At 41.5% G+C, this 14609-nt stretch overlaps 1 protein-coding gene across 4 annotated transcripts in view; it reads left to right on the top strand.

Moving 5' to 3' along the window:
• Positions 1-14609, top strand: part of maml1 (mastermind-like transcriptional coactivator 1) — a 41571-nt gene that overhangs the window by 21577 nt on the left and 5385 nt on the right. For 3 of the 4 annotated variants that reach the window (XM_030738677.1, XM_030738676.1, XM_030738674.1), the window contains 2 exons: positions 8366-8581; positions 9137-9266. In XM_030738677.1, coding sequence (XP_030594537.1) covers positions 8366-8581; positions 9137-9266 — 346 coding nt within the window. The remainder of the gene's footprint in view (positions 1-8365; positions 8582-9136; positions 9267-14609) is intronic. The other variant, XM_030738678.1, reaches the window with a different exon arrangement.

The raw sequence follows: 14609 nt of genomic DNA, 5'->3' as shown, positions 1-14609 counted from the left end.
TTCTGAGACATTTAAATAAAGTTGAGGTAAAGTTAAGGTAAATTTAATCAACATTTAATGAGTTTTTATTGTGGAGCTGCATCATCGGTAGATGCCACAGATGGACAGGTAGAACCCGATTAGTCTACCAGGTGAAGTCAGGCAGCAGCAGGGAGGCCTTTTGTTTAGCTGCTCAGTGTTTCTTTGGGGCGAGTAGCTGGTTGCTGACCCTCCCACAGGGGGGTGGACGAAGGGAGGGAGGCTGTCACAAAGCAGCCTTTTATACCCCCTCCTCTCCCTCTCCCTCTGTAGATTTAAATTTAGCTGCTCCTGCTCATACTTTTCCTCTCAGCAGACAGGACACTCTGTTCCTTCACCGCTGTCTGTCTGCAGTTTGTTCAAAGATAAACATTCCCAGCTAATTTCAAGGATACTTCTTCCTGACTGACTGAAATAACCTTTCCTGGAACGCCCTTCTCAGGATGTACCGTTTACTCAGCAGCAGATAAATGTACCCTCTGTGGCCTCAAGAGGGTGCTAACAGGCCTTTAATTCTGTGCAGTGAAAAGATGAACGTTGGTACGTGTCGATAAAAACTTCTGCCTCTGATATTAAACAGAGGCTGATGCTTGACTCAGGGTCAGGAGTTTCCCTCCTGGGGTTATGAGCAGAAATATGGTCTAGCTTTAAAGAGTCCCCCTTAAAATCACTCATGGTTCATAATTATTAGGATTTGAAATTGAATTTATAATTTTGTGAGGATCTCAGAACTGCTGTTCCAACTGAAATCATCAGTTTATAGCATCTGAACTTGCATATGTTTTTAATACACTGACTCTGTGGTCCTCGAAGGGCTTTCCAGGACCACAGTCATTGCTTCCCAGTCGTTTCCCATCAAACCATTTACTGAGCAGATGTTAGGATGGCATCAGACTCGGTGATAAATCCCTGTTGATCTGTGTTAAAGTGGACATGAAACATGTTCTGTAAACATTACCTCTGTCCGTGAAGCTGGATTTAAGAAATAAGTTTTTAGAGCACGTGTAGCGCCATGTGGTGCCAGTACAGAATGTGATGTTACTGGGTGGGTGGGTCAGTTGGTTGGTTGGTTGCAGCTAACAGATGTACATTAGCTTATTTTAGCTAACTAGTGACAGAGCCGATACCTCAGTGGAAAACAAGGAAACTAATGCTGTGTTTCCATTAGTACCTACTCACCGCGGCTTGACTCGACTCGACTCGGCAAGGTTTGTAGGCATTTCCATTAGTACCAGGTAGGGCTGGGCGATATATTGATCTTTACGCGATATAAGATGAGACAATATCGTTTATATCGATATAGTCTGGTTCACGTTACGTTCATACTTGTAGCTTCACCAGTTCGCCTTTCTCTTCTCCCAGTTTGCCTCTGCACAGCTTCGCCCTGCCCCACCTCTCTCCACTTCACCCGTTAATCATGCAGGAAGCGACCGCATGGCAGTGTTCCCAACTTAGTGACTTTGTTGCCAGATTTAGCGGCTTTTCAGACCCAGTCAGCGACTTTTTTCCCCAAAAGCAACTAGCGACAAATTTAACGACTTTTTTCCGGTGACGTCGGAGAGTTTTGTTAACCTGAAATCCTCCGCTGTCACCGAATTTTATGTACATACAGCCTTCGTACTGCGTCCGTTCGCACACTTTGGCATCGCCCGGACCCCCAAGAGTCCCTGGCTGCAGGTAAGAGAGCGCCGCCATAAGCAGCAGAAGTTGGTTTGTACTGTAAGTCACGTGACCGTAACAGCAGAAGTCGGTGTTTTTCGTGTGCTTGCAGACGCTGCATTGAGCGTGTGGACCCGTTGCTGTGATACATGTGATGCAGTCTTACACGCCTCTCTGCAGCTTCTCTCCTCCTGCCATCCCCCCAAAACCCCATCCCCATAGAGTCGGTGCCTGCTCCCAGACCACCAAAAAACAAAGCTAAAATCAGCAAAAAACTATTTAAGCATAAAAATTCAAAAACAATAAATAATACAGCTTCATCAACTGCACCAAAGAATAAAACAATTAAATGTGGATTGTTAAACATTAGGTCTCTCTCTTCCAAGTCCCTATTAGTAAATGATTTAATAATTGATCAACGTATTGATTTATTCTGCCTTACAGAAACCTGGTTACAGCAGGATGAATATGTTAGTTTAAATGAATCAACACCCCCGAGTCACAGTAACTGTCAGAATGCTCGAAGCACAGGTCGAGAGGAGGATTAGCTGCAATCTTCAATTCCAGCTTATTTTAATCAGAGACCCAGACAAAGTTTTCATTCTTTTGAAAGCCTGACTCTTAGTCTTGTCCATCCTAATTGGGAAAATCAAAAACCTGTTTTATTTGTTATTATCTATCGTCCACCTGGTCCTTACTCAGAGTTTCTGTCTGATTTCTCAGACTTTTTATCTGATTTAGTGCTCGGTTCAGATAAAATAATTATAGTGGGTGATTTTAACATCCATGTAGATGCTGAGAATGACAGCCTCAACACTGCATTTAATCTATTGTTAGATTCAATTGGCTTCTCTCAAAATGTAAAGGAGCCCACCCACCACTTTAATCATACTCTGGATCTTGTCCTAACATATGGCATAGAAACTGAAGACTTAACAGTATTCCCCGAAAGCCCCCTCCTGTCTGATCATTTCTTAGTAACATTTACATTTACTTTAATGGATTACACAGCAGTGGGGAATAAGTTTAATTACAGTAGAAGTCTTTCTGAAAGTGCTGTAACTAAGTTTAAGGATCTAATTCCTTCATTGTTATGCTCTTCAGTGCCAACACAGTGCAGAGCAGCTACCTAAACTCTGCTCCCAGTGAGGTCGATTATCTCGTCAATAGTTTTACATCCTCACTGCGTATAACTTTGGATACTGTGGCTCCTCTGAAAAGGAAAGCTTCAAATCAGAAGTGCCTGACTCCGTGGTATAATTCACAAGCGCACAGCTTAAAGCAGATAACCCGAAAGCTGGAGAGAGAATGGTGTCTCACTAAATTAGAAGATGCTCATTTAGCCTGGAAAAAGAGTTTGTTGCGCTATAAAAAAGCCCTCCGTAAAGCTAGGACATCTTACTACTCATCATTAATTGAAGAAAATAAGAACAACCCCAGGTTTGTTTTCAGCACTGTAGCCAGGCTGACAAAGAGTCAGAGCTCTGTAGAGCCGAGTATTCCTTTCACGTTAACTAGTAGTGACTTCATGGATTTCTTTACAAATAAAATTTTAGACATTCGAGAAAAAATTATTCATAACCATCTCAAAGATTATTCTTCATGTTCGGCTGCTTTCAGCACTGCTGGTATTTGTTTAGACTCTTTTGCTCCAGTTGATCTTTCAGAGTTAACTTCAATAGTTACTTCCTCCAAACCAGCAACATGTTTGTTAGATCCCATCCTACTATACTGTTCAAGAGAACAGTACCAGTACCATATCACCCCAACAGAGCACTTCGCTCTCAGACTGCTGGCTTACTTGTGGTTCCTCGGATACTTAAGAGTAGAATGGGAGGCAGAGCCTTCAGCTTTCAGGCCCCTCTTCTGTGGAACCAGCTTCCAGCTTGGATTCAGGAGACAGACACCCTCTCTATTTTTAAGATTAGGCTTAAAACTTTCCTTTATGATAAAGCTTATAGTTAGGGCTGGATCAGGTGACCCTGAACCATCCCTTAGTTATGCTGCTATAGGCCTAGTCTGCTGGGGGGTTCCCATAATGCACTGTTTCTCATTCACATTATTTACTTTGTTTATACCCCACTCTGCATTTAATCATTAATTGATATTAATCTCTGGCTCTCTTCCACAGCATGTCTTTCTCTCCCCTCAGCCCAACCGGTCGCGGCAGATGACTGCCCCTCCCTGAGCCTGGTTCTGCTGGAGGTTTCTTCCTGTTAAAGGGAGTTTTTCCTTCCCACTGGCGCCAAGTGCTGCTCATAGGGGGTCGTTTTGACTGTTGGGTTTTCTCTGTATTATTGTAGGGTCTTTACCCACAATACAAAGCGCCTTGAGGCAACAGTTTGTTGTGATTTGGCGCTATATAAATAAAATTGAATTGAAATTGAATACATCAGAGCTTATGTCCATGGATTTACTGAGATAGTTAAAATCCTGCAGATGGAATTTTGTTCAGTCAGTCTGTCACAGTACTGGATGTACAGGAGTACACACAGGAGGAAGTACTTTCCGGTGAAGTAGACTTCACCAGACTGGCTTTGTAAAGAATCAGTCAGCCTTTTGATATTTTTGTTCTGTATTTTTTCTATTTACATTTTTATAGCACAGCTGTGAGTCTTTTTATAGAGGAAAAAAGCATTAATTTATTTTAGGAGCATTATTATTTAAATATGCCAATAGTTGATTTTTGGGCAATTTCTCATGTATATCTACAGCTGAATGTGTGACATTTAGCTTTGACTCTGAAGGGCCTTTTTGTTTATACCTTTGGGAAGAAAATATATTGAGATATATATCGTATATCGCCATTCAGCTAAAAAAATATCAAGATATTACTTTTGGTCCATATCACCCAACCTTAGAACCAGGTACTTTTTTAGTACCCACTCAGCCAGGGTTCCAAGTAATCCGAGGCGAAATAAAAATGTGACGCGGAAGAACAGCATGCCACTGATTGGCCAGGGAGTGTCGTCACTAGTTGAGTCATGAGTAGGGATGCGCCGATCCGATATTCAGTATCGGTATCGGGTCCGATACTGGCCTAAATTACTGGATCGGATATCGGAAAGAAATAAAAAATGCAATCCGATCCGACCCACATTAGCTGTATTACAGTTTTCGGATGTTGTCTTCTTCTTGTGGGTCTGCGGTTGAACAAATCAGCTTAGAGCTGCATTACCGCCACCTACTGGAATGGAGTGGATCAGGAGTTAGAAAAAACCCTCAGATTCTATGACAGGGGTTTTCAAAGTATGAAAGGGTGAGCCCCCCTCCAAGGAGCACAATGCCTGCTGCGCCCCCCCCCCCCCCCCCCCCCCAAATAATCAACCCACACACAAACAAATGCCACTACAAAACACCTTCTAATTGCTTTTATTTTAGAACCATCTCATCTTTTAAAATGACACTTTATCTGAATGAAATTTAACGCATGAACATTTTAAAACATTTCCTCCCATTTTAATTATTTTATCAGGGCCTTTGTATGGCAAATACGCCCTTTTTTCATTTTTCTACTTATGCCAGAGCTTGTCTCCCCTGCCTTTTTCTGTACTAAAAATGTGTCCATTCTTTCTCTCACATCAGTAGACAGCAAGCAGATAGCTTCTTTTCCCGGTTTATTTTTTCCCTCGCACCGCGCCTCCCCTAAAGTGCTCTGGCGCCCCCTAGGGGAGGCGCGCCTCACACTTTGAAAACCGCCGTTCTATGAAGTTCTCCGTTGTTGCGACAGATTCCCTTTAACACTGAGTGGATCATCGCTGAAATGTTTTTCCACATCTCCACCGCTCTCTGCGTGTTTGTGTGTTGTGCTCGCTGTGCTGAGACTTTCAGCTGTTTTTTTCCTCTACGTCAGCTCCCGGACATACTGCTAGCAAGCGCAGCTATTAGCACTAGTGATCGTCCGGTACCGGAAGGACCCGTTCCCCGTCAAAATATTTTTGATACTTTAATCCCTGATTAGTGACTAAATATAGACCTGCAGTAGAAACGTATTTAGGAGAATGCTTGTGAATATAAAGCATTACAAGATTATGCTCACGCAGCCCCCAGTTTTTCAACATAAACAGTGATAACACAACAGCAGCAGTCAGCTGTTTTACGTGCAGTCAGTCTGCACAAGCGCAAAGAGGCGGGGCCGGTGAGCTCAGATGGAGCGGACTAAATGTTTTTCTAGCGTCCAAATGAAGCTTTTCCCTCTGCAACCTCAATTAAACCTTTACTGGGAAACAGCTGGAGGTCCTTCATGAATCAACTATTATTACAACTATATTACAAAATTTTGTAATTTTGTAATATTGTGCTATAGTTATAGCTCTAATATCTCTGTATATTTGCAATTTGTATACTTGTATATTGTCTTATAGTTTTTATACTTATTTGTTTTTTTCTGTAAGCACGAAGTACCGCAGCAATTTCCTAATGCTGTGAACCTGTTCACCCATATGGCAATAAAACCTTCTGATTCTGATTCTGATTCTGATCAACTGATCAGTAGGTGAAGAAAAGAGAACTTTGTAGCTGCTCCATCCACCCTATTTGTTTCACACAGAGAAAAAAATGCAGTACAGAAGTTAAAATATGCAGATGAACTGTTAATACGAAAAAAGTATTTCTTATCCAGTTACTCGGGTAATCGATGGAATAATCAGTAGAATACTCGATTGCTAAAATAATCAATAGTTGCAGCCCTAATGAAATTTGCAACATACCATAAGCCAATCCATCACCACCAACAGGATTCAGGTGATAGAGCGATTGTTCTAAGTAAGTAAAGTTTATTTATATAGTGCTTTACACAGACAAAAAGTCACAAAGTGCTGTACAATAATTAAAACACAATGTCCAAAAAAAAAAAAAACAGATAAAACACCATGTTAAAATGTAACATTACCATATTAAAAGAAAAAGAATAACAGTAAAGTCAACAGCAAGTCTGGTTAAACAGAAAAGTTTTCAGCTGTTTTTTAAAAGATGCCACAGAGTCAACCAAAAGGAGCTGGAGTGGTAAACAGTTCCAGAGCTTTGGTGCCACTACCTGAAAAGCTCTGCCCCCCTGGTCCTTAGTCTTGTATGTGGGACAACTAAAAGATTTTGATTTTGTTGTGTGAGAGACTGTTGACTTACCTAAAATTGATCCAGGCATTTAAAAACAATTTTTAAAAAATAATAATACAAAAAAGATCGGATTTGTATCGGCATCGGGCATAAAAAAGTGGTATCGTGCCATCCCTAGTCATGAGAGCGACTCCTTCACCAGAATGGTAAATGGTAAATGGACTAGCTCTTATATAGCGCTTTTCTACTCAGCGCACTCAAAGCGCTTACACAACATGTTTTACATTTACCCATGCACTCACATTCATACAAGCACTTCCATGTTTCTACTAAGCTAAGTGCTTTTTTAATTAACTAACATTCACACACATTCATACTCCGACAGGAAGGTCGGAGAGCAACTTGGGGTTAAGTATCTTGCCCAAGGATACATTGGCATGTATCCTGGAGTAGCCAGGAATTGAACCGCTGACCTTCCGATCAGTAGGTGACCTGCTCTACCTACTGAGCTACAGCCACCCCATATCAACCCAGAATCAACCCTGCAATTTTTAAAACCAGACAGCAAGAAACTGGAGGCACGGAAACCTCTGGGAGGCTCGGGTGAATCCCCAGACCGACAGTTTGCAGAGGTAGTTTTGCAACAAGAGAGCCATCTGAAACGTGCACACAGCATACATATTTTAACTCTATACTGCCGGGTGATCGCCTCTGAAGCATCCATTACCTGCCCCTACTAGCCGTGAACAGCTGGCTAACACCAAGCACTGAGGCGGCTGATCATAGGATCTTTGAATTATCGTAATTACGTGCCTCTTTGTCCTATCAGAAAAATTGAAACTGTTTCTGAAAGCTGAGAAACTGCACTTCACAACTAATATAATTTTATAATTGTTGCCAGAAGTATACGAACAGCTATTAGGTTTCCCAAGCAGGTCACCTCCTAATTGGAAGGATGGTGGTTCGATTCCCTGCTCCAGTCTGCATGCCAGAGTATCCTTTGTAAAGATCCTGAACCCTGAGTTGCTCCTGATGCGTGTTAGAAAGCACTTGAGTGATTGAATGAGGCGTGTTGTATAAAGAGCTTTGAGTAGAAGAGTAAAAAAGTGCTATATAAGAACCAGTCCATTTACCATGTTGTGCATGTAATAACCTGTTATGGTGTAAACTGGATGGATGTGCTTGGGGAATGAGACTATTATTGCATAAAATAGTGCTCAATACACCCGACCTGACGAGGAAAAATCTCAGCTTTTGACTCCGGGTCACCTGCTCCAGGCTCTCCTCCACACAGTCGTTTATAAGGTGCTCTACAAGCTGTAACATAAGATCCACTTTAAAGAGCTGAAATCAGGAGGTTTAAAAACAATTCTGGAGCAGTTTCTGTGTTAAACAATCACTCGACAGATGGTTTAAGTTATTAAATGAATAGAGAAGCTTGCAGCAGGTAATCTGTGAGTTGTTCTGGTTTAACCTTTTGTGCGACAGCACCTGTGGATGTATACTGGTGTCTTCTTAATCCAGCAGATTGAACACAAGTCATGAAAAACTGCCTGAACCAAAGTCACACACGAGTCAGCTGGAAAAAATGTTGCTTCACTGCTTATTCAGTAACAAAAAATTTCATCTCCAGGACCAGAGCACTTACTCCGCTCCTCCCCATGGCCCGGGCCCTGCCAATACCATGGCCTCCAAACCAGGAAACAATGGCATGGCAGGTAACCATGGTAATGCAGCGTACCTGAACAGTCAGGTTGCGGCAGCGGCGGCACGGAAACAACAGCAGCAGATCCTGGAGCAGCAGAAGCAGCAGCAGTTCATGCAGAGACAGCAGCTAATGGCCGAACAGGTACGACTCACCTGCAGGTGGTTCATCCTCTTTAAGCTCGGGTATCTGACAGACCCCAACAAGACAAAGAAAGGATTTCAGTCCTGTTGTGACACTGAGGGGTCAGTCGGTGTAATGACAGGGTTATTCTGTCATTGCACTCTTCACCTGAGACACTAGAGGGACCTGTATACCCACAGAAAAGAGAACCTGGGGCAGCCACATTATGATGAATTAAACATGCAATAACTGCTGTGAGAAAGCAAAAACAGTGTGATCCGACCAACACCGCACAGCTGCCACGAATCTTAAGCTTCAGATGCTGCAGTAACACTCCATCCATCCATGTTAAGTTTTCTCCAGTCAAAAATGTGTGTACACATTCACAAATACCAGTTCATTTAAGTAGAAGCAGCTTCAAACCTCACACAATTACACACAATTGATTTTTTTACATTTAGAAATCTCACATATTTATGTACACATGTAAAAACTGTGCACATTTATAGGTTTGTGTATGCGTTTAAAGGTCTCAGTGCACACCGAACCTCTCCGTACATTTGTCTGTGTGTGCAGGAGAAGCAGCGTCAGCAGGACCAGCAGCTGCAGCGACACCTGACCCGACCCCCCCCACAGTACCAAGACCAGCCTGGAACACCGGCCAATCAGACGCCTTACTCACAGCAGCCGACCAACCAGTTTACAGGTACGCCGTTTCTGAAATTACACCTGTGAGTCAGATGTGAGGGAAAACTGACAGGTGGGAAAGGTATCCACACGGCATTAATGAGACCAGCCTCAGTTTCTCCTGACTCTGAAAAACAAACACGTCCCCTGAAATGTCAGTTTTACATTTGTGCCCTTTGAAGCTTCTTTTCATGCTGAATGAGCTCATTGTTGCCCCTTGTGGCTGTTGGGGAGAATACACGTGTTCTTTTGTTGTTTTTTTTTTTTTTTTTTTTTTTTTTAAACTTTATTATTTATTTTGATGTAGAAAAATAACATACAACCAAACAAACAAGAGGGCTAGGGCAGGTACCAGGCGATCACATTATTCATCATATTTTACAGGCACATTACTATTCTATATATACACTAGGAACAGGTTACAAATCAACCAGAGGGGCAAAATACTCCCAATTCACACCAGTTAACTATTCCAAGCCTTTGCACGTGTAACAGTGCCATTTTTCCCAGAGTCTCTCTCCTTTCTCCCTTTGAAGACGTATTGAAAAAGTCAGCATCTCCATGTTATGAATCAGGTTTACAATATTCATGAAGAGGTTCAGGGTAGGAGGGCTTAGCTGGAGCCAACATTTAGTAATTGCCTTCTTGCTTGCAATCATAAATATCCTCAGCAAGTATATATCGCTTACACTAAGACCTTCAGGAGATTCTCCAAGGTACATAGTAGTAAAAGAAAAAGCTAAAGTTATACCCAGAGTTTCATAGATTACTTGCTTTATGGCGTTCCAGAACATCTTCAACTTCGGACAGGCCCAAAAGACATGAAAGCAGTCCGCACAGACCTCCCCACACTCCCTCCAGCACGCAGCTTGTGAGCCACCTATTCTTGATTTCTGTTTTGGTGTAATAAAAAATCTGATTAAATTCTTCCAGCAAAAATCACGCCATGTTAAAGAGTTTGTGGTGGATAGTGCATTCTTCCAGATTTGTCCCCAGACTTCCTGTAAAATTGTTATGTTTGCTTCTTTTTCCCACCGTTGCCTAATATAATCTGTTGAGTTCCTATTCATAGATGAGAAATTTCTGTAAAGTTTACCAATGATGCCTTTTGTACTCTTGGCAGCATATGCATCCATGAATAATTGTATTATTCCTGGATTTACAACCAAATCATGGGACTTGATTTCCCTCTCAAATAAACTCCGGATCTGTAAGTAGCGATAGAAGTCTTCTCTGCCCACTTCGTAAGTCCGGCACAGATCCTCAAAATTTAGTAGCTCCCCGTTTTCTATTATTTTACAGAATGAGGTGATTCCCTGTTTTACCCAAGTTCTAAACTTGTGATCTATCAATGCTGGAAGGAAGCAAGGGTGGTATGCAGGCCAACTTAACACCCTTATCTGCTTGCTGAGATGAAATTTTTTAACCACCTCTGCCCACTTTTTCAAGGAGGAACTTACACACAGATTTTGTAACTGATATACTTGGGGTAGCCTGTCCAAGCAGCCCAAAACAGACTGTATAGGGAAGTCCAGCAAGGAAAGCTCAATGTCCTTCCATTTTGCCTCATAGACTGGGTTACACCAGTACACTAGTGGTCTGAGTTGGGCAGACAAATAGTAATCCAATAAGCAAGGGAGGGCCATCCCTCCCCTCTCCCCAGGCAGCTGCAGAGTTGAATATCTTACTCTTGGCCTTTTATTACTCCATATAAACCTTGAAAAATGCTTATCCCACTCCCTGAATTGTTTTGCCGGGACCTCTACCAGGAGTGCTGCAAACATATATAGCAGTCTTGGTAGAACATTTATCTTTATTGTTCGAATTCTGCTGCCGAGGTCGAGGGGAAGCAGGCTCCACCTATCCAGGTCCTCATATATTTTCTTATTTATCCATTTGTAATTAACATCGTATAATTGAGCGAGATTTTTTGTTAATAAAACACCCAAATACTCTATTTGTGGTTGGTGCCAATTGAATCGATAGCTAGCTGTTAATTGTTTTGAGGGGACAAAAGAAAATGTCATGACTTGAGTCTTTTGTATGTTGAGTCTATAACCGGAAAGTCTACCATAAGATTCCAGGATGTTCATAAGCAGTGGGATACCAGATTCAGGGTTTTTAATTGTCACCAAGACATCATCTGCGTAAAGACATATTTTGTTTTCCACAGCCCCTATTGTCACCCCCTCCAGCCCTGTCTCCTCTCTGATAGCCTGAGCCAATGGCTCAATAAAGAGGTTAAACAGTAGTGGGCTTAATGGACAGCCCTGCCTACATCCTCGTTGTAGTGCTATTCGATTTGAAAGGCTTCCATTAATTTTAATTCTTGCTGTTGGGGAAGAGTAAATCATTTTTATACATTGAACAAATCTCTCGCTTAACCCAAATCTCCTCATTACCTGAAACAGGAACTCCCATCCAACCGTATCATACGCCTTCTCGGCATCTAGGCTGAGAAGGACTGCACTTGTTTTTCCTTTAGTTATATGGTCAATAATATGAATGGCCCTTCTTACACTGTCATGTGTTTGTCTATTACCAATGAAACCCGTCTGATCCTCATCTATCAGAGAAGGCATCAAGATACTCAATCTCTTAGCTAAAATTGCAGCATATAATTTGTAATCTATATTTAACACACTAATTGGTCTGTATCCTTTAGGGTCTGTTTTGTCCTTCCCCACTTTTGGTATGACCGATATAAATGCTTCCCGCCATGATGGTGGGAGGGCACCACCTCTCAGAGTATGGTTAAAAGAAGCCATTAATAATGGGAGTAAGGGTCCCCTCATTCCCTTATACCACTCTGGAGGGAATCCATCACAGCCTGGTGATTTGTTGGTCCTAAGATTTGATATTCCCTGGTCAATTTCCTCGACTGATATTTCTGCCATTAATTTATCATTTTGTTCTTTCCCTATGGATGGGAGATCCAATGAAGTAAGGAATTTTTGAATTATATGATCATCTACTTTGCCTGGCTGAGTGTATAAAGCTGCATAATATTCTTCAAATGAACTCTGAATTTCTTCCAGTTTACATCTCAGTAGTCATCTCATTTGTCTTTATGTCTCGAACTTTGTAAATTGTGTTTTCCGCCTGTTGTTCCTAAGTTTCCATGACAGCAGCTTGGAAGCTTTAGGCCCTGCCTCATAGTATCTTTGTCTCGTATATTTGAGTTTTTTTTCAATTTCTTCATTTAGAATTTTGTGAATCTCCTGTTTAACAGGCCTCATTTGTTCCAACAGTGAGGGATTTCTATTAATCGAATGCATCTGTTCCAATCTTTTCAAATTTTCCTGCAGATCTGATAGTTTTTTTGCTCTGATCTTCTTCAGATTGGCACATTTGCAATAAAATTTTGCCCCTAATATATGCTTTAGCTGTATCCCATAGGATTGTAGGGCTAACTGCTCCATTATCATTAAGTTCCAAGTAGACTTTCAGTTCCTCTGCCATTTCCGCTTTAAATGAGGTACTATTTAATAAACTTGTGTTAAGCCTCCATAAAGTGTTTTTAGGGCTTTTGATTAAACTAATTTTCATAGTTAAACCCGAATGATCAGAGATGTCTCTTTGTCCAATCATGCAGTCCTTTACTATATGGAGATCCTTACTGAACATAAAAAAATAATCAATTCTCGTATGTATTTTATGTCTAGTTGAATAGAAGGTAAATTCCCGATCATGTTTATGAGTATATCTCCATATATCAACGAGTGCCAGTTCTTGCAGAATTTTTTTAAAATGCTTTTCCAAGTGAGTTTTCCGTCGTTCATGGCTGGTTGTATCACAGTTTTGGGTAATAAAAAGCAAATTACAATCGCCCTGCACATATTACATACCCCAGCTTGCCTTTCAGCATAAGGCTAAATACTTCCTTGAAGGACATATATACTGCTACCAGGGGGTGCTAACATTACATAAAATTACCCTCTTCTTGTTCTAATTTCCCCTTTAACAACACAAATCTGCCTCTTTATCCTTATGTTCAGCCGTAAGATCAAAACCTGCTCTTATTTGATTATAAGAAATGGCTACCCCTCTCTTTTTACCAGATCTATGGGATGCAAAATATGTGTTTTTATAACCCTTTTCTTTAGTTTCTCATGTTCTTCATTTGACAAATGTGTTTCTTGCAAGAAACCAATGTCAACCCGCTCCTCGTTTTAACTTGAGATGACCCTGCTTCTCTTAATAGGGTTTTTTAAACCATTCACATTTAGAGACTGAATATTATAATACTGCATACCTTCTACACACTATTAGCATGGTTCCTTGTACCTGCGTAACAACACTCCCAGCCCTCAAAACAACCAAATACAATAATACACAATGACTGAACTTGTCATGACGATGAACAGGTCTTCCAATTAAGAGGATCTCTTACTTCCTCTTAATGTAGGGGAGCTGCCACTATGTGGGGGCCCCTACTTAGTCGCCCTACTTAAAGAAAAGGAAACTAAAGTAATTAATTTCCGAGTCACCTGCATCGCTCCATCAACACTCTTGTTTTTGAAGGGGTCACAGTCCTCTCGATCCTCCTGTGGGAGAAAAAAAACACCCAGCAGTGCTCTAGACAGTAATAATCAACTAGTCCTAAGCTCTCCCATAACGTGATCAAATGTCTTCTTTGACGGGAGGACACAGGGAACAAATCATTCATCCGTAGTGACGCACTCTCCTCCTGGTCGCTGAAACACCTTTAGCCCTCTCCCGTGCGTTCTCTCCTCGTATGCCGGGTGCGCTGCCAGCGCGTCGCCCCCCCCACCATATTCATTGGCAGAAGATTGTTGATCATCTCCGCTGTAATGACTTTGGATTTGCTTGCAGACACCGGGCCCACCGCGAGTCCACGTCGTCTTAAATCCACCGCAGCCTCCTCTGCGCTGTTATAAATAGCCATACCTGAATCAAAGTGCACGCGCATTTTGGTCAGCGGGGTTTGGAACCGGATGGCCTTCTCTTTAAGCGCTTTCTTCACAGGAGCATATTCTCTCCTCTTCATCTGAACGTTTTCGGCATAATCGTGGTCGAAGAATATGCTGTTTTTTTTTTTTTTTTTTTTTTTTTTTAAGCCATGTTATTAATTGAAAGAGAATATTGCACATCACTTTGTTACAGTTTGTTCTTTTCAAGCAGATGAAACTGTCCTGAACAGGATGAGAAACTGTCCTGGGATTCAGTTTGGAACAGGAACTGAAAGCTTTAGCATGTTGAATCAGAAACCAGGCAAGCCTGAAAAAGCTGGTTTATTATTACCCGGCTTATAGGGAATAACTTCATTTAAATAGCATCAGCAAAAAAGAGAATAAATTCTAACACACAACATAATGATTAAATATAGAAAAACACTTAA

This window comes from Archocentrus centrarchus, chromosome 10 (assembly GCF_007364275.1).
Source record: "Archocentrus centrarchus isolate MPI-CPG fArcCen1 chromosome 10, fArcCen1, whole genome shotgun sequence".
Classification (NCBI taxonomy): domain Eukaryota; kingdom Metazoa; phylum Chordata; class Actinopteri; order Cichliformes; family Cichlidae; genus Archocentrus; species Archocentrus centrarchus.
Note: the sequence above shows the minus strand (reverse complement) of the source record. Positions and strands in the feature narration are given on the sequence as shown.